This window comes from Pongo pygmaeus, chromosome 9 (genome assembly GCF_028885625.2).
Source record: "Pongo pygmaeus isolate AG05252 chromosome 9, NHGRI_mPonPyg2-v2.0_pri, whole genome shotgun sequence".
NCBI classification, from domain to species: domain Eukaryota; kingdom Metazoa; phylum Chordata; class Mammalia; order Primates; family Hominidae; genus Pongo; species Pongo pygmaeus.
Genome location: NC_072382.2, coordinates 19,495,172 through 19,516,856, shown reverse-complemented (window position 1 = coordinate 19,516,856; position 21,685 = coordinate 19,495,172). Strand labels below are relative to the sequence as shown.

Genomic DNA, 21,685 nt, shown 5'->3' with positions numbered 1-21,685 from the left:
TAACTCGGTATGCAGACTTGTGGTGTTGGTTTGGAGAATAAACAAACAGTTCAGTTCCCTCCTTACTGGAGGATGCTTCCTACTTAATACCCCCAAATCCCACTGTTACAGATAAACTGCCAAAGGGGTACTTATGGTTGGGCATGGTGGCTCACGCCTGTAATCCCAACACTTTGGGAGGCTGAAGCGGGTGGATCACTTGAGGTCGGGAGTTTGAGACCAGCCTGGCCAACATGGTGAAACCCCACCTCTACTAAAAATACAAAAATTAGCTGGGTGAGGTGGCAGGTGCCTGTAATCCCAGTTACTCAGGAGGCTGAGGCAGGAGAATTGCTTGAACCCGGGAGGTGGAGGTTGCGGTAAGCTGAGATCACGCCCCTGCACTCCAGCCTAGGCAACAGAGTGAGACTCCATCTCAAAAAAAAAAAAAAAAAAGGCCTAGTGTGGCGGTTCACGCCTGTAATTCCAGCACTTTGGGAGGCCAAGGCGGGCAGATCACAAGGTCAGGAGTTTGAGCCCAGGATGGCCAACCCCATCTCTACTAAAAATACAAAAATTAGCCGGGCGTGGTGGCATGTGCCTGTAATCCCAGCTACTCAGGAGGCTGAGGCAGAAGAATTGCTTGAACCCAGACGGTGGAAGTTTGCGCCACTGCACTCCAGCCTAGGAGACAGAGCAAGACTCCATCTCAAAAAACAAACAAAAAAACACAAAGGGGCACTTACACCAATAACCAAATATCTGTGATTTACAATATGAAATCAGATTACTTATGGCAATAATGTCAGGTCCAGATATTAATGATCATTAGATGTGTGGTTAAAAGATTCAGTTTGGGTGTTACCTTAAGGTGCCCTTAAAAATTAAGCAAGTTATAAAGGACAAAACGAGAGACTTTATAGGGCAAGGTGACTAGTTAGGACACTATTGTATATTTTCTGCAGGTCTTAGGACTGTTGGAAAATTCCAACAAATTGTCTGGTAGTGTCATGATTTTTTTTTAAGGCTGCTGTTTCCTGGGTATAAGAGTTCAGCTTACCTCATCTGCTATGTTTGCTAGGTGAACAGGAAGACCATCTGAGAGAGAACTGTCAGAGCCATTGGTGCTGTTTCCAAAAGAAAAAAAGAGGAAATAACTGTCGTTGATATGTCTAGGAAGCATAACATTTACCAGACCAGCTGTATGGGATTAGGATTAGGATATCTTCTAGTCTACTATTTCTCTCATTGTCTATGCTTCAATTACTAAACATTATTATTTTCTTCCTTTTTTATATTTTTGGGACAGGGTCTCACTCTGTCACCCAGGCTGGAGTGCAGTACTGTGATCATAGATCACTGCAGCCTTGACCTCCCGGACTCAAGAGATCCTCCCACCTCAGCCTTCTGAGCAGCTGAGACTACAGGCTCATGCCACCATGCCTGACTAATTTTTAAAATTCTTGTAGTCATAGGGTCCCACTATGTTGTCTGGGCTAGTCTTGAACTTTTGTGTTCAAGTGATCCTCTTGCCTCAGCCTCCTAAAGTGCTTAGATTACAGGTATGAGAAATTGCGCCCAAGCAATTACTAAGAATTCTTGATGGCCGGGCATGGTGGCGCACGCCTGTAATCTCAGCATTTTGGGAGGCCGAAGTGGGTGGATCACCTGAGGTCAGGAATTTGAGACCACCCTGACTAACATGGTGAAACCCCATCACTATTAATACAAAAAAATTATCTGGGTGTGGTGGCGCATGCCTGTAGTCCCAGCTACTCAGGAGGCTGAGGCAGGAGAATCGCTTGAACCTGGGAGGCAGAGGTTGCAGTGAACCGAGATTGTGCCATTGCACTCCAGCCTAAGCGACAAGAGTGAAGCTGTCTCAAGAAAAAAAAAAAAGAAAAATTTTTTTTTGAGACAGAGTCTCCTTATGTCAACCTCCCGAGTAGCTGGAACTACAGGTGCCCGCCACCACGCCCAGCTAATTTTTTGTATTTTTAGTAGAGATGGGGTTTCACCGTGTTAGCCAGGATGGTCTCGATCTCCTGACTTCATGATCCTCCCGCCTCGGCCTCTCAAAGTGCTGGGATAACAGGCGTGAGCCACTGCACCCGGTCCCAAAAAAAGAATTCTTGACAAGCACATTCATTCATTCACTCCGAACACCTATTGCATGCCAAGCAGTGTGGTAGGCACAGGGAACACAGATGAACGAGGCAGAGCCTCTGGCACCAAAGAGTTTGCAATCCATATGGCAAAGCAAATACTGGCCAGATGGGCAAAATCGCCCTTGGTGGAGGTTGTGAGAGGCTACAGGATTCTCAATGTGCAGGCCTAGAGAACAGCAGAGGACAGTCATTTGTTTGAAAACAAGGGTTCTTTCTCATTTACTCCTCTTTGGCTGGTACCAATTCAGAAATCCAGGATCCTAACAGGTACTCTGAAGAAATGTATTCAATATATAAACTTATGCGTTTAATAAAGAATCTGAGCCTGGGCGACACAGTAAGTCACTGTATCTACAAAAAAAATTTTTTTTTAAATTAGCTGGTAGTGGTGGTGCCTGCCTGTGGTCCCAGACACTTGGGAGGCTGAGATAGGAGGACCACTAGTGCCCAGGGGGTTGAGGCTGCAGTGAGCCGAGATTGTGCCACTGCACTCCAGTCTGAGCAACAGGGCAAGAACTGATCTCAAAAAATATATAAATAACAAAAAGAACCTTCAGGTCAGAGACCAAGATTACTTTTATCACCCCAATTTTCCTTCAAAAGTTTTGAATGAGGCCAGGCATGGTGGCTCATGACTATAATCCCCACACTTTGGGAGGCCAAGGCAAAGGGTTTCTCCATGTTGCCCAGGCTTGAACTCCTGGGCTAAAGTGATCCACCCATCTTGGCCTCCCAAAGTGCTAAGACTACAGGTGTGAGCCACTGCATCCAGCCGGCATTTTGTTTTTGAGGCTGTATTTGGAGAGGGGTTGGTGCAGAGGTCTTGGTGAGTTAGGCATAGGATTCTGAGAGAGTGGAAGGGATGACATGGTGAATGGGGCACACTACTTGGCCTGATGGCCTAGTTTAAGGTCCCCAAAGAAATATTTGTGAGACTCAGAATTGCTTTTGGGCCCAGATGTCAATGTGCTATAGAGTGGGTGGAAGAGCCATCCCTTTTCCACTGTCCACCACAGACTACAGTGCAGCCTCTGTCAGAAGACTTCCATGCCAGCTCAGAAGGCTGAAAGCAGCTGGGTCATCCATGAGGCACTTTAGCCAGTAAGTTAGAGTAGAAGGTATTCTTGCATACCTGGGAGACATAACCTTTTGGGGGCTTCCTAAATAGCTGGGGAGACTATGAAGGTACAGATGAGATCCTGAATGCTAAATTAATTCAAAAAATATTTATTGAGCTCTTCCTCTGTGCTAGGTACAGAACAGTACCATTCTAAGTGCATGAGATACAGAGCAAACGAAAAGATCTCTGACTTTGTGGAACCTATCTCCTAGTAGAGGGAAACAGACAATAAACAACAGATATTGGCTGGGCATGGTGGCTCATGCTTGTCATCCCAGCACCTTGGGAGGCCAAGGTGGGTGGATCACTTGAGGTCAGGAGTTCAAGACCAGCTTGGGCAACATGGTGAAAACCCATCTCTACTAAAAATACAAAAATTAGATGGCCGGGCGCAGTGGCTCATGCCTGTAATCCCAGGACTTTGGGAGGCCAAGGTGGGCAGATCACCTGAGGTCGGGAGTTTGAGACCAGCCTGACCAATATGGAGAAACCCCATCTCTACTAAAAATACAAAATTACCCGGGCGTGGTGGCACATGCTTGTAATCCCAGCTACTTGGGAGGCTGAGGCAGGAGAATCGCTTGAGCCCAGGAGGTGGAGATTGCAGTGAGCCGAGATCGTGCCATTGCACTCCAGCCTGGGCAACAAGAGCGAAATTCTGTCTCAAAAAGAAAAAAAAAAAAAATAGCGGGCATGGTGGTGGGTGCCTGTAATAATCCCAGCTACTCGGGAGACTGAGGCAGGAGAATTGCTTGAACCCGGGAAGCGGAGGTTGCAGTGAGCTGAGATCATGCCACTGGACTCCAGCCTGGGCGACAGAGAGAGACTCCATCTCAAAAAAAAAAAAAAAAAAAAAAGGGCCAGGCGCAGTAGCTCATGCCTGTAATCCCAGCACTTGAGGAGGCCGAGATGGGTGGATCACCTGAGGTCAGGAGTTCGTGACCAGCCTGGCCAACATGGTGAAACTGCATCTCTACTAAAAATTAGCCAGTCATGGTGGTGGGCACCTGTAATCCCAGCTACTCGGGAGGCTGAGGCAGGAGACTAGCTTAAACCTGGGAGACAGAGGTTGCAACGAGTGGAGATCATGCCATTGTATTCCAGCCTGGGCAACAAGAGTGAAAGTCTGTCTCAAAAATAAATAAATAAATAAATAAAACAGATACAGTAAAGACTTAAATGATACAGAATGACAGAGGCAATAAATGCTATGGAAAAAAGTAGAGCACCTAAGGGGGATAATAACGAGTGGCAGGAGGGTGAAGGAGGGGAGTAAGTTGTAGCATTAGAGTAATGTGTATAGGTCATGTTGAAAAAGGCAGCATTTGGCTGGGTGCGGTGGCTCATGCCTGTAATCCCAGCACTTTGGGAGGCTGAGGTGGGCGGACTGACTGAGGTCAGGAGTTCGAGACCAGCCTATCCTAGGCAACACAGTGAAACCCCATCTCTACTAAAATACAAAAAATTAGCCAGGCGTGGTGGCATGCACTTGTAGTCCCAGCTACTTGGGGAGCTGAGGCAGGAGAATTGCTTGAACCTGGGAGGCGGAGGTTGCAGTGAGCTGAGATCGTGCCACTGCACTCCAGCCTGGGTGACAGAGTGAGACTCCGTCTCAAAAAAAAAAAAAAAAAAAAAAAAAAGGGTTAGGGTGGAGGCCATAGAGGTATCAGGAGGCCTATATAGCCTTACAGGCCATTGTAGGGTCTTTGGCTTTTTTTTAATCTGAGTCGGGGAGATACTGAAGTGCTTTCAACAGATAAATGATATTATCTGATTTAGGTTATTTATTTATTTATTTATTTATTTATTTTTTGAGATGGAGATTCGCCCTTGTTGCCCAGGCTGGAGTGCAATGGTGTGATCTCCACTCACTGCAACGTCTGTCTCCCAGGTTTAAGCTATTCTCCTGCCTCAGCCTCCCGAGTAGCTGGGATTACAGGCATGTGCCATCACACCCAACTAATTTTGTATTTTTAGTAGAGATGAGGTTTCTCCATGTTGGTCAGGCTGGTCTTGAACTCCTGACATCAGGTGATCTGCCAGCCTTGGCCTTCCAAAGTCCTGGGATTACAGGTGTGAGCCACCGCGCCTGATTTAGGTTTTTAAAAAAATCACTCTTCTGCTTTTTTTCAGCCTTGCTAGTCCCTTCGTCTCAGTCGCCTTTGCTGGCTCCTCCCCTATTAAAGTTGTATTATCCAGCTCAAACCTCAGACTTGGACCTCTTCTCTATCTGCACTTACTTCCTTGAGATCCCACCAGTCTTTTTTTTTTTTTTTTTTTTTTTTCTGAGACAGGGTCTCACTCTATAGCGCAGATTGTAGTACACTAGTGCGGCCATAGCTCACTGCAGCCTCGAACTTCTGAGCTCAGCAATCCTCCTGCCTCAGCTTCTTAAGTAGCTAGGACTACAGGTGCATGCCCCGACCCCCTGCTAAGTTTTTTTTTTTTTTGAGACCAGAGTCTCACTCTGTCACCCAGGCTGAAATGCAGTGGCGCAATCCCAGCTCCCAGTAACCTCCACCTCTCGGGTTCAGGCGATCCTCCCTCCCACCTCAGCCTCCCGAGCAGCTGGGATTACAGGCATGTGCCACTACATCCAGCTAATTTTTGTATTTTTAATAGAGATGGGGTTTCATAATGTTGGCCAGGCAGGTCTTGAACTCCTGACCTCAAGTGATCCGCCTGCCTTGGCCTCCCAAAGAGTGGGAATTACAGGTGTGAGCCACCTCATCCAGTCCCCATCTAGTGTTAAGGTTTAAATATTATCTACCAGGCTGGGCATGGTGTCTCACGCTTGTAATCGCAGCACTTTGGGAGGCTGAGGCGGGCAGATCCCTTGAGCTCAGTAGTTAGAGACCAGCCTGGGCAACATGGCAAAACCTGTTCCCTACAAAAAAACACAAAAATTAACCAGGCATGATGGTGCACACCTGTAGTCCCAGCTACTTGGGGAGCTGAGGCAGGAGGATTGCTTGAGCCCAGGAAGTTGAGGATGCAGTGAGCAGAGATCATACCACTGTACTCCAGCCTGGGTGGAGAGCAACACCCTGTCTCAAGAAAAAAAATCATCTGTCCAATGATGACTCTCTCCATTGGTCCACTGGACCTCTCCACTGAACTCCAGACCCATATATCCTACTGCTTGTTCGAGGTCTCCACTAAATATATAATGGACATTACAAACTTAACGAGCCTAACACTAGACTCCTGATCTTCACTACCTCTCTAATTTTTTCCACTCCTTTGATCCTTCCCATCTCAGCTAAAGGCAACTCCATCCAACCAATTGTGGAGTCATTCTTTTCTTTTCTCATGCCCATATCCAATCCATAGGCAAATCCTAATGTTTATAATTTCAAAATATATCTAGAATCCAACCAATTCACACATCCCCCCTGGTCTAAGCCTCCATTACCTTTTACCTGTATTATTGATCTAAGCCTCCATTATCTTTTACCTATATTATTGCAAGAGCCTCCTATTGAGTCTCCCTGCTTAGAACTTCCCTCTTTATGATCTACTTTTCACACAGCAGCCAGTGTTCCTGTTGAAACTAAAACCTGTCTGGGGCCGGACGCGGTGGCTCACGCCTGTAATCCCAGCACTTTGGGAGGGCCAGGCGGGCGGATCACGAGGTCAGGAGATCGAGATCATCCTGGCTAACACGGTGAAACCCCGCCTCTACTAAAAATACAAAAAATTAGCCGGGCGTGGTTGCAGGCGCCTGTAGTCCTAGCTACTCAGGAGGCTGAGCCCAGAGAATGGCCTGAACCCGGGAGGCGGAGCTTGCAGTGAGCGGAGATCGCGCCACTCACCACTGCAGCCTGGGCGACAGAGTGAGCCTTCATCTCAAAAAAAAAAAAAGAAACTAAAACCTGTCAAACCATGATATTTCTCTACTCAAAACCTTCCAAAGGCTTTCCATCTCCCTTGGAGTGAAAGGCAAAGGCTTTGCAGTTCCCTACAAGGCCCTACACAAACTGCCTGCCCAACTCCCTACTCCTTTCTAATGGCTAAAACAGAGGCTGGCAAAGAATATGCACTCTTTTGTTTTGTTTTTTGTTTCTGAGCCTGTCGCCCATGCTGGAGTGCAGTGGCATGATCTTAGCTCACTGTAGCCTTAACTTCCTGGGCTCAGGTGATCCTCCCACCTCAGCCTCCCCAGTGTGTGGGACTACAGGCATAGATCACCAAGCCCAGCTAATTTTTGTATTTTTTGTAGAGACAAGATCTCACTATATCACCCAGGTTAACAACAAAGTATTAAAAAAAAAACACTCTGTTTTTTCTTTGTTACCTGGATTCAATGTCAGACAAAGAGATGTCACTCCAACTTCCTTCTAAATCTACATCTTGTCCAAGTTCATGGAATTTCTTGTGGATTTCCTGTCGTAAAAGCTCCTTAAGCTCTGCTAGACACTGAGTGAACTATGAAAGTGAAAAAAAGAACTATTTTGTTAATTCATTTTATTTTATTTATTTATTATTATTTTTGAGACGGAGTTTGACTCTTGTTGCCCAGGCTGGAGTACAATGGCACTATCTCGGCTCACTGCAACCTCTGTCTCCTGGGTTCAAGCGATTCTCCTGCCTCAGCCTCCCAAGTAGCTGGGATTACAGGCAGGCGCCACCACACTCAGCTAATTTTGTATTTTTAGTAGAGACGGGGTTTCACCATATTGGTCAGGCTGGTTTTGAACTCCTGACCTCAGGTGATCCACCTGCCTCAGCTTCCCAAAGTGTTGGGATTACAGGCGTGAGCCACCATGCCTGGCCCATTTTATTTATTCATCAAATATTTACTAAGTATATGCTGAAAGGCATTTTATTTATTGCTGGGAACACAAAGATGAATAACCTGCACCCCTGCTAGTAAGGACATGTTAACAGAAAATTACATGAGGTGGAGGAACAGATAGAAATTTTTTTAGGGCAGAACATCAATGAGCACTGCTCTAGCCACTTTTCTCTGGCTAGAGCCAACTTCTTTTTTATTTTTTTTTGAGACAGAGTCTTGCTCTGTCTCCAGGCTGGAGTACAGTGGCGTGATCTCGGCTCACTGCAACCTCCGCCTCCCAGGTTCAAGCCATTCTCCTGCCTCAGCCTCCCAAGTAGCTGGGACTACAGGCGCACAACACCACGCTCAGCTAATTTTTGTATTTTTAGTAGAGATGGGGTTTCACCACGTTGGCCAGGATGGTCTAGAACTCCTGACCTCGTGATCTGCCCGCCTTGGCCTCCCAAAGTGCTGGGATTACAGGCGTGAGCCATCATGCCTGGCCGCCTTCTTCTTCAACAATGCAATACTCTATTTTATTTTATTATTTTATTTTTTTTGAGACGGAGTCTTGCTCTGTCACCCAGGCTGGAGTGTAGTGGCATGATCTCTGCTCACTGCAACCTCCGCCTCCCGAGTTCAAGTGTTTCTCCTGCCTCAGCCTCCCAAGCAGCTGGGATTACAAGCGCTTGCCACCATGACCAGCTAATTTTTGTATTTTTAGTAGAGATGGGGGTTTCGCTGTGTTGGTCAGGCTGGTCTCAAACTCCTGACCTTGTAATTCGCCAGCCTTAGCCTCCCGAAGTGCTGGGATTACAGGTGTGAGCCACTGCACCCGGCCTGATGATTATTATTATTAGTTTTTTGTTCGTTTGTTTGTTTGGGAAGACATAATTAACGAGGCAAGACCTCAGAAAGGCCATAGGGGAAGTCAACAAGTGTACACAGAGCAGGGCTAACTTTGGAGAAGAGAAAAGACACCTGGCTGGGCACAGTGGCTCGCGCCTGTAATCCCAGCACTTTGGGAGGCCGAGGCGGGCAGATTACCTGAGGTCAGGAGTTCCAGACCAGCCTGACCAATATGGTAAAACCCCATCTGTACTAAAAAATACAAAAATTAGCCGGACGTGGTGGTGCACGCCTGTAATCCCAGCTACTCAGTAGACTGAGGCAGGAGAATTGCATGAACCTGGGAGGCAGAGATTGCAGTGAGCTGAGTTCGCACCACCACACTCCAGCCTGGGTGACAGAGGGAGACCCTGTCTCAAAAAAAAAAAAAAAAAAAAAAAAAAAAAAAGAAAAGAAAAAAAAGAAAAGACACCTGATTTTCTAAAAAGAAAAGACACCTGATTTTCTAAAATAAGAGAAAGGAAAGATAATTAGTGTTGTAGCTGGGCACAGTGGCTCATGCTTGTAATCCCAGCACTTTGAGAGGCTGAGGCAGGAGGATCACAAGCCCAGGAGCTGGAGACCAGCCTGGGAACAGAAAAACCGTCTCTATAAAAGCTTAAAAATTAGCTATGTGTGGTGGTGCATACTTGTGGTCTCAACTACTTGGGAGGCTAAGGTGTTGAGGCTGCAATGAGCCGTGATCACGCCATTGCACTTCAGCCTGGGTAACAGAGTCAGATCTTATCTCAAAAGAAAAAAAAAAGGATAGGTGTTGCCATAGGTTAAGTCCAGAAGTGAGGGAGAGGTGTTCCAAAGGACTGTCTCCATCTTCTTGGTGAATTATGAGGTCTTACCATTTGTAGACAGAATGCAGTCTGGGGGCTTTCTTATTTTCTTTTATTATAAAAACTTCAGAAAACTAGTAAGAGGAAAATAAAGATTGCCTATAATTCCACTGGGCTCACTTTGGACCCATGTGAAACTGATCACAGCATCATCACCACATTTCTTTTTTTTTTGAGTCTTGCTTTGTCCCCCAGGCTGGAGTGCAGTGGCGTGATCTCGACTCAGTGTAACCTCCGCCTCCTGGGTTCAAGTGATTCTCCTGCCTCAGCCTCCCGAGAGCTGGGATTACAGGCACACGCCACCACGACCAGCTAATTTTTTGTATTTTTAGTAGAGACAGGGTTTTGCCATGTTGCCCAGGCTGGTCTTGAACTCCTGAGCTCAGGCAATCCACCCACTTCAGCCTCCCAAAGTGCTAGGATTACAGGTGTGAGCCACCATGCCTGGCCTTCACCACATTTCTTGAAACCCCATTTTTACCTTCGTTTGGTCAGGATCACAAAAGTCCAGAAGGGTGTCACAGACATGATAACCTAAGGACTTCAGATCTTCGATGGTAAAGTGGGTGTCTCTTTTACTACCTGGAAAAAAAAAAAACCCCCGCAAACATTTCCAATTAAATCTTAGTGACTGAATGTAAATCTAATTTATGGTTATCTTTTTAAAAATACCACCACTGGCCAGGCACGGTGGCTTACGCCTGTAATCCCAGCACTTTGGGAAGCCAAGGCAGGCAGATCATGAGGTCAGGAGATTGAGACCATCCTGGCTAACATGGTGGAAACTCGTCTCTACTAAAAAATACAAAGAAAATTAGCTGGGCGTGGTGGCAGGCGCCTGTAGTCCTAGCTACTCAGGAGGCTGAGGCAGGAGAATGGCGTGAATCCGGGAGGTGGAGCTTGCAGTGAGCTGAGATCGTGCCACTGCACTCCAGACTGGATGACAGAGCAAGACTGTCTCAAAAAAATAAAAATAAAAAATAAAAAAATACCACCACGGGCCAGGCACAGTGGCTCACGCCTATAATCCCAGCACTTTGAGAGACCAAGGCAGGCCCTTCGCTTGAGCCTAGGAGTTCAAGACTAGCCTGGGCAACATGGTGAGATCTTGTCTCTACAAAAAATACAAAAATTAGCCTGACGTTGTGGCATGTGCCTATAGTCCCAGCTACTCAGGAGGCTGAGGTTGGAGGCTAAGGTGGGAGGGTCGCCTGAGCCAGGGAGGCAGAGGTTTCAGTGAGCTGGGATTGCACCACTGCACTACAGCCTGGGTAATAGAGGGAGACCCTGAAACAAAACAAAACAAAACAAAACAAAACAAAACAAAACACCTCTTATTCTAGAATATTATGCTTCAGGAGAGTGTAGCTCTCCTAGTTTTAGTTTGGTTCAGAAGAATCTTTGGCAATGAAAAAATTATAATCATGATGGTTCTAATTACTGAGGTTTTTACTTCATGTTAGGCACTATGGGAAGTGCACTCCATGCACCATCTCACTAAGCAGTACCTACAATGCAAGTACTATTATTATTGCAGTAAAAGGAAAATGAGGCTGGGCATGGTGGCTCATGCCTGCCATCCCAGTACTTTGAGAGGCCAAGGCAGGAGGATTGCTTGAGCCAGGGAGTTTGAGGCCAGCTTGAGCAACATAAGGAGACCCTGTCTCTACAAAAAAAAATAAAAAAATTAGCCGGGCATGGTGACGTGCACCTATAGTCCCAGCTACACGAGGGGCTAAGGTGGGAGAAATGCTTGAGCCTGGGAGGTTGAGACTGCAGAGAGCCATGATCATGCCACTACACTCTAGCCTGGGTGAAAGAAACCCTGTCTCAAAAAAACAAAATAAATAAAAATAAAAAAAAGAAATAAAAAAATGAAGTTCAAAAAGGCCAGATAATTTACCCAAGAACACAAAACTTGTTAATGCAGCTGAAATTCAACTCCCTATCTGCCTGATTCCAGGTTTTTTGTTTGTTTTGAGACAGAATCTCGCTCTGTCACCCACGCTGGAGTGCAATGGCACAATCTTGGCTCACTACAACCTTCACCTCCCGGGTTCAAGCGATTCTCCTGCCTCAACCTCCAGAGTAGCTGGGACTACTGGTGCGTGCCACCATGCCCAGCTAATTTTTAGTAGAGATGGGATTTCACCATGTTGGTCACGCTGGTCTTGATCTCCTGACCTCGTAATCTTCCCGCCTTGGCCTCCCAAAGTGCTGGGATTACAGGCGTGAGCCACTGCACCTGGCCTGATTCCAGGTCTTTAGCAACCACTATACCATACTGCCCCATCAAATATTATATTTCACATTCATATTTTGGGCATTCAAATTTAGCATAAGTCTAGACAAAGAAATCCTCTAGATCAGTTATCTCCCCAGCATTCAAAGGCATTTCATCTCCCTATGCTTTGCTTGGATTTCCCTTCCTATGCTGGCCTATGATATACAAAAGAGAATGTACCCAGGGTGGACCCGCCAAAGGTGGACTCCATGGTGTAGCTGTTTAGGATTCCCATCTGCCACATAACAACTCGTCCCGTTCCTTCTTTGCATTTTTGGACCTTAAAATTACAACTGTGAAAAGAGAACTAAAAAGAAATCCAAATTTTCTGTTAATCATAAATCAGCAAATGTAAAATATCTAAGATTCATTAATATGATACAAGAATAATTTCCTTGGGGTCCATATGTTATTTCCCAAAGCATGTTCCACAAAATACTAATTTGGAGGGATGTTAACAGGTATTACGGGGGAAAAAGGAGTTCTGTGGTCATGTTAGTCAGGGAGATGAAGGGTTAACAAAACTAAACAGGCTTTCTCTGCAAGCCCTCTTAGAGTGTTTAATATGAGGACTATAATCTTCCAAAGGGAAGAGAGTGTATTTGAATATGTTTTCCAAACATTTTTGCCCATGAACTCTTCCTTCCTGTTGTCCCCACCCCACTCCCCCAAGGAGAATTTTGCAGGACTAGGTTTCCTAGAACATCCGTTTGGCATTCAAGGCACTAGCCAACCTTTCTAAGACTTATTTTCTGCCACTCCCCAACTTGAACCCCTAAATCTAGTTGTGTTTATCTTCTGTCGATGATGTGTATTCCTTACCCCCATAATCTCTGCCTGGAACTCTCTCCCTTACACTAATCTTATCACTTGTAGTTCAATACCCTCCCTTATCTTTTATGACCGCTCAGCCCTTGTGTGTCACTTGGAGTTTGTAATATACACTTGGCACCTTTCTCTATCCACCCTATCCTGCTAAAAAGATTTTGCAGTTGGAAATTATCTCATTGTCCAGCGATTTTTAAATCGTGCTCTGTGGAATCCAGGGGTTCTATTGAGGAGCCTCAGGGCATTTCTGCTTCAAGGAGGGAAGGAGCAGAGGAGACAGGGTTCCCTGCTTCAATTAGTTTGTTTTAGATATGGGTTCTGGGTGTGATTTCCTGAAAGAAAGAAAAGAAGAGAAGAGAAGGAAAAGAAGAAAAGGAAAGAAGGAAAGGAAAGGAAAAGAAAGAAAGAAAAAGAAGAAGAGAAGAGAAGAGAAAAAAAGAAAAGAAAAGAAAAAAGAGAAGAGAAGAGAAAGAGAAAGAGAGGCCGGGCATGGTGGCTCATGCCTGTAATCCCAGCACTTTGGGAGGCTGAGGCGGGCCAATCACCTGAGGTCAGGAATTTGAGACCAGCCTGGCCAAGATGGCGAAACCCCGATTCTACTAAAAATACAAAAAAATTAGCCGGGCATGGCAGCATGCACCCGTAATCCCAGCTACTCAGGAGGCTGAGGCAGGAGAATTGCTTGAACCTGGGAGGAGGAGGTTGCAGTGAGCTGAGATCGTGCCACTGACTCCGGCTTGGGCGACAGAGCGAGACTCAAAAAACAAAAGAGAGAGAGAGGAAGGAAGGAAAGCTTCCTCTTTTTCTTTTTTTAAACAAATAAGAGTAACAATACAAAATATTTTTATCATATATCTTTATGGGAAAAAGTCTGTAATATCGGCCAGGCACAGTGGCTCACCCCTGGAATCCTAGCACTTTGGGAGGCCGAGGTGGGTGGATCATGAGGTCAGGAGATCGAGACCATCCTGGTCAACACGGTGAAACCCCGTCTCTACTAAAAATACAAAAAAAAAAATAGCCGAATATGGTAGCTTGTGCCTGTAATCCCAGCTACCCAGGAGGCTGAGGTAGGAGAATCACTTCAACTCAGGAGGCGGAGGTTATAGTGAGCTGAGACACACCACTGCACTCCAGCCTGGGCGACAGAGCGAGACTCCATCTCAAAAAAAAAAAAAATTAAAATACTTTTCTAAAGCCAGTGCAGTGGCTCACACCTGTAATCCCAGAACTTTGGGAGGCTGAGGTGGTGAGGCGGGAGAGCCGCTTGAACCCAGGAGTTCAAGACCAGCCTGGGCAACATAGTGAGACTCTGTCTCTATTAAAAAAAAAAAAACAACAACTTAAAAAAACCCAGTCTAGGCCATGCGCAGTGTGGTGGCTCATGCTTGTAATCCCAACACTTTGGGAGACCAAGGCAGGCAGATCACGAGGTAAGGAGTTTGAGACCAGCCTGGCCTACATCTCTACTCAAAATACCCCATCTCTACTAAACCCCATCTCTACTAAAAATACAAAATTAGCCAGGCATGGTGGTGCATGCCTGTAATCTCAGCTTCTTGGGAGGCTGAGGCAGGAGAATTGCTTGAACCCGGGAGGCGGAGGTTGCAGTGAGTGGAGATTGTGTTACTGCACTCCAACCTGGGTGACAGAGCAAGACTACGTCTTGAAAAAATAAATAAAAGGATGGGTGTGGTGGCTCACACCTATAATCCCAGCATTTTGGGAGGCTGAGGCAGGTGGTCAGGAGTTCAAGACCAGCCTTGCCAAGATGGTGAAACCCTGTCTCTATTAAAAATACAAAAATTAGCCGGGCGTGGTGGCAGGTGCCTGTAATCCCAGATCCTTGGGAAGCTGAGGCAGAGAATTGCTTGAACCCGGGAGATGGAGGTTGCAGTGAGCCGAGATTGTGCCACTGCACTCCATCCTGGGCGACAGAACAAGACTCTGTCTCAAAAAAAAATAAGAAGAAGAAAAAAAATAAGTAAAATAAATAAATTAAAAAAAAATCCAACCCACTTTCTTCTTCTGACAACTACATTTTGTGGATCTATTTATGATGTGAAAAACCAGCTTCTACACCAACGAAGATTACCTGTATATGCCTGTCACGAAATTAGTCAATTATTAAAAACTTTTATATTGTTTTCATTAAGCTCTTTAATATCTTACAATCATTTGTGATCTTCTAGTATATAACCTTTCCTGTGAAGACTCATGACATTAGCATTTTGCTTGTCCTTCAATCTCTTCTTCCAGGGTCAACCACCACAGGATAGGTGATAGATAACTGTATATACTAAGAATTTCAACTTATGGTGGGGCGCAGTAGCTCACGCCTGTAATCCCAGCACTTTGGGAGGCCGGGGCAGGCGGATCACTTGAGGTCAGGAGTTTGAGAACAGCCTAGCCAACATGGTGAAACCCCGTCTCCACTAAAAGTACAAAAAAATTTAGCCGGGCATGGTTGTGCATGCCTGTACTCTCAACTACTTGGGAGGCTGAGGCAGGAGAACTGCTTGAATCTGGGAGGCAGAGGTTGCAGTGAGCCAAGATTGCACCACTACACTCCAGCCTCGACAGAGTGAGACTCCGTCTCAAAAAAAAAAAAAGGATACCACATTTTATTTATCTGTTGATTGGTTGATGGACACAGCAATTCTTTTTTATTCTATTGTTTAGTAGTGGCAGGGGTCTCCCTATGTTGCCCAGGCTGGTCTTGAACTCCTGGGCTCAAGCAATATGCCCACCTTGGCCTCCCAAAGTGCTAGGATTACAGGTATGAGCCACTGTAGCTGGCAGGACACAGCAATTCTTTTTTTTTTTTTGGGACGGAGTTCCGTTCTTGTTACCCAGGCTGGAGTGCAATGGCACGATCTCTGCTCACTGCAACCTCTGCCTCCCAAGTTTAAGCGATTCTCCTGCCTCAGCCTCCCAAGTAACTGGCATTACAGGCATGTGCCACCATGCCCGGCTACTTTTTGTATTTTTAATAGAGATGGGGTTTCTCCATGTTGGTCAGGCTGGTCTCGAACTCCTGACCTCAGGTAATCTGCTTGCCTTGGCCCCCCAAAGTGCTGGGATTACAGGTGTGAGCCACTGTGCCTGGCCCCACTGCAATTCTTAAAACCACGCTTTTCTAAATTCTTGAAGTCTAGGTTGCTCGGATTTACCAAAGATAATAAAAAGAGATACAAAATGCCAAATAAAACACTACATATAGGAAGCAGTAAGTTCCCATGTCCCTAACTCAATGGAGAGAAAATTACATTATGTGCTTACCTTATCTGGTGCATTTTTGCTTAACATTAAAGGAAAGACTCGTTCATGAAGCCAGTACTTGCGATTGTTGTTATTACAGCCATACAGGAAGATATTATTCTTACGACTGTGGCCATGGAAATCACAATACAACAGAACCTCTCTTTCTTCAAGAAGTCTATTGAGGGGGCAAACAAAGAACTCAGTGGACACCCAAATGCATGCAAATAATTAAGGATAATTTGGTATCTCTTCCTTAAATACAGCTGTTAATACTTTCCCTCCTAAGAAAATCTCAACTCCAATGGCCTTCAATGGACCCTATCTCCATTCTCAGCCACTGCAGAAAACATGTCATCAGCTTGCCTTGCCAGTCAGAGGGACTTGAAATGGAAAATTTCTTTTTTTCTTTTTTGAGACAGGGTCTTGCCCTGTTGCTCAGGCTGGAGTGTAGTGGCCTGACCATGGCTCACTCTAGCCTTGACCTCCTGGGCTCAAGTCATCTGCCCACCTCAGCCCCCTAAGTAGTTGGGACTACAGGCACACACCAATACACCCAGCTATTTTTGTTTCTGTTTTTGTTTGTTTTTTGTTTTTTGTTTTTGTTTTTGTAGAGACAGGGTGATATAGAGTTTGGGTATTTGTCTCTGCCCAAATCTCATGTTGAGATATAATCCCTAGTGTTGGAGGTGAGGTCTAGCGAGAGGTATTTGGACAGTGGGGGTGGATCCCTCATGAGTGGCTTGGACCATCCCCCTGGTGATACATGAGCTCTCACTCTGACTTTGCACAAGATCTGGTTGTTTAAAAATGTGTGACACCGGCCAGGCACGGTGGCTCATGCCTATAATCCCAGCACTTTGGGATGCCAAGGCGGGTGGATCACCTGAGGTCAGGAGTTCGAGACCAGCCTGACCAACATGGTGAAACCCCCATCTCTACTAAAATTACAAAATTAGCTAGGCGTCGTGGTGCATGCCTGTAATGCCAGCTACTCGGCAGGCTGAGGCAGGAGAATCACTTGAACACAGGAGGTGGAGGTTGCAGTAAGCCGAGATTGCGCCATTGCACTCCAGCCTGGGCAACAAGAGTGAAACTCTATCTCAAAAAAAAAAAAAAAAAAAAAAAAATGAACTCCGTCTCAAAAAAAAAAAAAATGTGTGGCACCTCCCCTACACTTATTCTCTCTCTCCTACTCCTGCTTTTGCCATATGATGTGCCTGCTCCCTCTTTGCCTTCTGCCATAATTGTATGCTTCCTGAGGCCTCCCTAGAAGTTGAGCAGATGCTAGCACCATGCTTCTTGTAAAGATGCAGAACTATGAGCCAATTAAACCTCTTTTCTTTATAAATTTCCCAGTCTAAGGTATTTCTTTCTTTCTTTCTTTTCTTTTTTTTTTTTGTTGAGACAGTCTCGCTCTGTCACCTAGGCTGGAGTGCAGTGGCATGATCTCGGCTCACTGCAACCTCTGTCTCCCAGGTTCAAGCAATTCTAGTGCTTCAGCCTCCTGAGTAGCTGGGATTACAGGCGTGCACTACCATGCCAGGCTAATTTTTGTATTTTTAGTAGAGACGGGGTTTCACCATGTTGGCTAGGCAGGTCTCAAACTCCTGACCTCAAGTATCTGCCTGCCTCAGCCTCAAGTGCTGGGATTACAGACATGAGCTACCATGCCTGGCCAGATATTTCTTTATAGCAATGCAAGTACAACCTAATACACAGGGTCTCACTATGTTGCTCAGGCTGGTCTCCAACTCCTGGGCTCAAGTGATCCTCCTGCCTTGGCCTCTCAAAGTGCTGGGATTACAGGCATGAGTCACTGTGCCTGACCAAAAATGGAAAAGTTCTGATGTGGAAAGGGGTGGTGGATAGCCTTGCGTAAGTTGACAAGGAAGTGCAAAAAAGCCTATTGAGAAAAAGCCCACCATGGTGCAGACCTGTGAAGAAAGAGAGGGAGGCAGAGAGTGGGCAGTTGCAGGAAAGAAAAAGAACTAAAGAAAGCCTTGATTCCTGACTTTCAAGGGCCGGTTCCTACAAGGCTCAGCTCTTCTTTGTCTCATGATCACCCAGGACACCTATTCCAGCTTTCCAAATATGTTCACTTTCCCCATGATGAGTATAATAACAACAATGCTATACATTTATAATATGCTGGGTACTATAGTAAATAGATCATGTGATTATCTCAATCCTCACAGTAACCACCCAAGGCAGGTATTATTTTTTCCACTCTACAGATGAGAAAGCTGAAGCTCAGACACATTAAATCACTTAGCCAAGGTCACAGACCCAGCCAGCAGTAAAAACAGGTCTCAAACTCAGGCCTGTTTGAAACATGCGCTCTTTAGCTATGCCTGCCATGGTGCCATCTCAGCTCATTGCAACCTCTGCCTCCCAGGTTCAAGTGATTCTCCTGACTCGGCCTCCTGAATAGCTGGGATTACAGGCACCCACTACCATGTCTGGCTAATTTTTCTATTTTTAGTAGAGACGAGGTTTCACCATGTTGGCCAGGCTGGTCTCAAACTCCTGACCTCAGGTGATCTGCCTGCCTCGGCCTCCCAAAGTGCTGGGATTACAGGTGTCAGCCACTGAGCCCAGCCCACATATTCTTATATGCTGTATTTTCATTTCCAATGGCCTGAAAATTCCTTTAAGGTGGGTGCTATTACATTATAGCCTTCAATGCTTTTATACAGGCTTGAAAACTGCTGACTGATGTTATGATTCTTTCTTTGTGATAGGCAATATAAGATCGTAAAAGAAATTTAGACTCTGGAACCAGAGAGAGAGCCTATATTTAAATATCTACTTTGTCACTTAATAGCTTTATGACCTTAGGCAAGTTACTTAACCTATCCACTTCTCAATTTTTTTTTTTTTTGAGATGGAGTCTCACTCTGCCACCCAGGCTGGAGTGCAGTGCCACGCTCTTGGCTCACTGCAACCTCTATCTCCCTGGTTCAAGCGATTCTCCTGCCTCAGCCTCTTGAGTAGCTGGGATTACAGGCACCCACCAGCACGCCTGGCTAATTTTTGTATCTTTAGCAGAGACTGGGTTTCGCCATGTTGGCCAGGTTGGTCTTGAACTCCTGACCCCAGGTAATCCGCCCACCTCAGCCTCCCAAAGTGCTGGGATTACAGCCGTGAGCCACCACGCCTGGCCTAGGTTCTCAATTTCTGTATCATACAACGTGCGATATTGACTGTGCCTACCTCATAACATTAATGTGAAGATTAAATGAGTCATGTGTGTAATACACCTACCATACAGCTTGCCACTTCATGCATACATATTTACTAATTGTTAGCTACTATTATTATGATACAAGTCTCATCATGAAGACCTATGAACTCCCCTGAACTCTGACCTTTTCCATTCAGTTATTTCACTTACAAGTGAAATGACTCTTGCTGAAATGTTGCATGTCCAGTTTCAACCCAAAGACAAGACATGATTTAAAAGTCTGAAAATTAACAAAGTCACTTGACTGCAAAGAGACTGGTAAGGGCTCTGTCTCCAAAGTCATACTCAATTCCTTTAACAATAGAAGAGACCTCATACCCCATCAGGTAGGGATATCTGGTGCTAGGACTCATAGCAGTCACAGAAAGATCAACAGATAAAAAGTCTCACCTTTTGATCATGTTCCTGGTGTACCAAATACAAGGGAAAGACTCCTTCAGAATGGTTTTATAATGCCTGTTCAAATCCCTTCCGGCCAAGGAACACCGATAATTCCCCACAATCACACCATCTGGATTTAACATGGGAAGCACCTTGAAGACAAAAATATCTCTGAGGAGCTGGGCATCTGGGGAGTTGCTAAGGATGAAGTCCAAAAAGCCTTTCATAACCCAGGAGCCATTACTTTCTCCAGGGTGAACTCTGGCACTCAAGACCACAGCTTTCTTTGCAGCTGCCTCTTGAGGGGTCTGGGATGGGTTGGTGATGGTGAGCAAGTAAACGGTATTTCCTGCTAGGCTCCTGCATAAAGTTTGGAGCTTGCAGAACTGAGACTGGATAGGGTTGTTTGCCACTGACAGGAGGTAGCATTGCAAATCAGTGTATGTATATGGGTAGAAGTGTGCAAAGAAGCAAGTGTCCTGGTCATATGGAAACTGAATGGTCCACGTGAGACAGTAGAAGGGCTGCTGCCCATCATCCATGTTGTTCTTGTAGTACTTGATTTCATTTCCTTCTCTCCTCCAGCCAATATTGCGGGTGTTGGCATCCAGTTGGGAGTACAAGAGTGGCTTCATTCCTATAGTATAAAGACTCTTGGGTTTTAGCAAGTTGACAATGGTGAAGCGATAGGTGGCATCTTTTCTGGTGTTCTGAACACGAAAATAAAACCACTGAGTGTGTTTGTCAGTGTAGAGGTCAGTTCGCAAGGTGAGTTCATACTCATAGGTGTCTCTGTAATGGAGAAAATAGAACAACTCTGTAAGCTTACACCCTGCCTTAAAAAACAAATTGGGAAAATGTTGTTTTCTCCTGGTAAAAACAGGTCTTATTACAACAGAAAAACCTGCTACCTTAATCATTTATTCTCTGTAATCCCAGCACTTTGGGAGGCTGAGGCAGGCTGATCACCTGAGGTCAGGAGTTCAAGACCAGCCTGGCTAACATGGTGAAACCCCATCTCTACTAAATATACAAAAAAAAAAAAAATTTAGCCAGATGTGGTGGCGGGTGCCTGTAATCCCAGCTACTCAGGAGGCTGAAGCAAGAGAATCACTGGAACCCATGAGGTGTAGGTTGCAGTGAGCCGAGATCGTGCCATTGCTCTCCAGCCTGGGCAACAGAGCAAGACTCCATCTTGAGGAAAAAACAAACAAACAAAAAAAAACAATAAGGAAGTATATCTGTGGTACTACCATAGAAAAACACCTGAAATTTATGAAGTAGAAAAAAAATTTGCCAATTTGCAAAACAATATGTACATACACCATTAACCAATTTTTATTTTAAAAATATATAAATGGCCGGGTGTGGTGGGTCATGCTTGTAATCCCAGCACTTTGGGAGGCCGAGATGGGCGGATCACAAAGTCAGGAGATCGAGACCATCCTGGCTAATGGTGAAATCCCGTCTCTATTAAAAATACAAAAAAATTAGCCAGGCGTGGTGGCAGGCGCCTGTAGTCCCAGCTACTCAGGAGGCTGAGGCAGGAGAATGGCATGAACCTGGGAGGTGGACCTTGCAGTGAGCCAAGATCATGCCATTGCACTCCAGCCTGGGTGACAGAGCGAGACTCCATCTCAAGAAAAAAAAAAAAAAAAAAAATATATATATATATATATATAAAATTTATGTATATTACACATACACACACAGAAAAAAATTAAGGCATATACACCAAACTTAATATTTGCTGCATCTAGGAAGTATGACTATAGGACTTTTTATGTTACATATTTTTACTAATACAAATTTTAGGTGAGCTCTAATTTCTTCTATAAGCAAAGTAAACAATTTGGAAAACATTTTATTTTGGGGAACAAAATGAGTAACAATCACTCCATTTT

The 21,685-nt window shown here is 45.3% G+C and overlaps 1 protein-coding gene across 9 annotated transcripts in view; it reads right to left on the bottom strand.

Moving 5' to 3' along the window:
• AGBL2 (AGBL carboxypeptidase 2) overlaps positions 1-21,685 on the bottom strand; it is a 60,929-nt gene that overhangs the window by 16,569 nt on the left and 22,675 nt on the right. For 7 of the 9 annotated variants that reach the window (XM_063671821.1, XM_054439533.2, XM_054439532.2 and 4 more), the window contains 6 exons: positions 19,791-20,573; positions 16,175-16,331; positions 12,245-12,371; positions 10,262-10,362; positions 7,565-7,695; positions 1,040-1,106 (listed from right to left, as the gene is read on the bottom strand). In XM_063671821.1, coding sequence (XP_063527891.1) covers positions 1,040-1,106; positions 7,565-7,695; positions 10,262-10,362; positions 12,245-12,371; positions 16,175-16,331; positions 19,791-20,573 — 1,366 coding nt within the window. The remainder of the gene's footprint in view (positions 1-1,039; positions 1,107-7,564; positions 7,696-10,261; positions 10,363-12,244; positions 12,372-16,174; positions 16,332-19,790; positions 20,574-21,685) is intronic. The other 2 variants (XM_054439536.2, XM_054439538.2) reach the window with 1 other exon arrangement.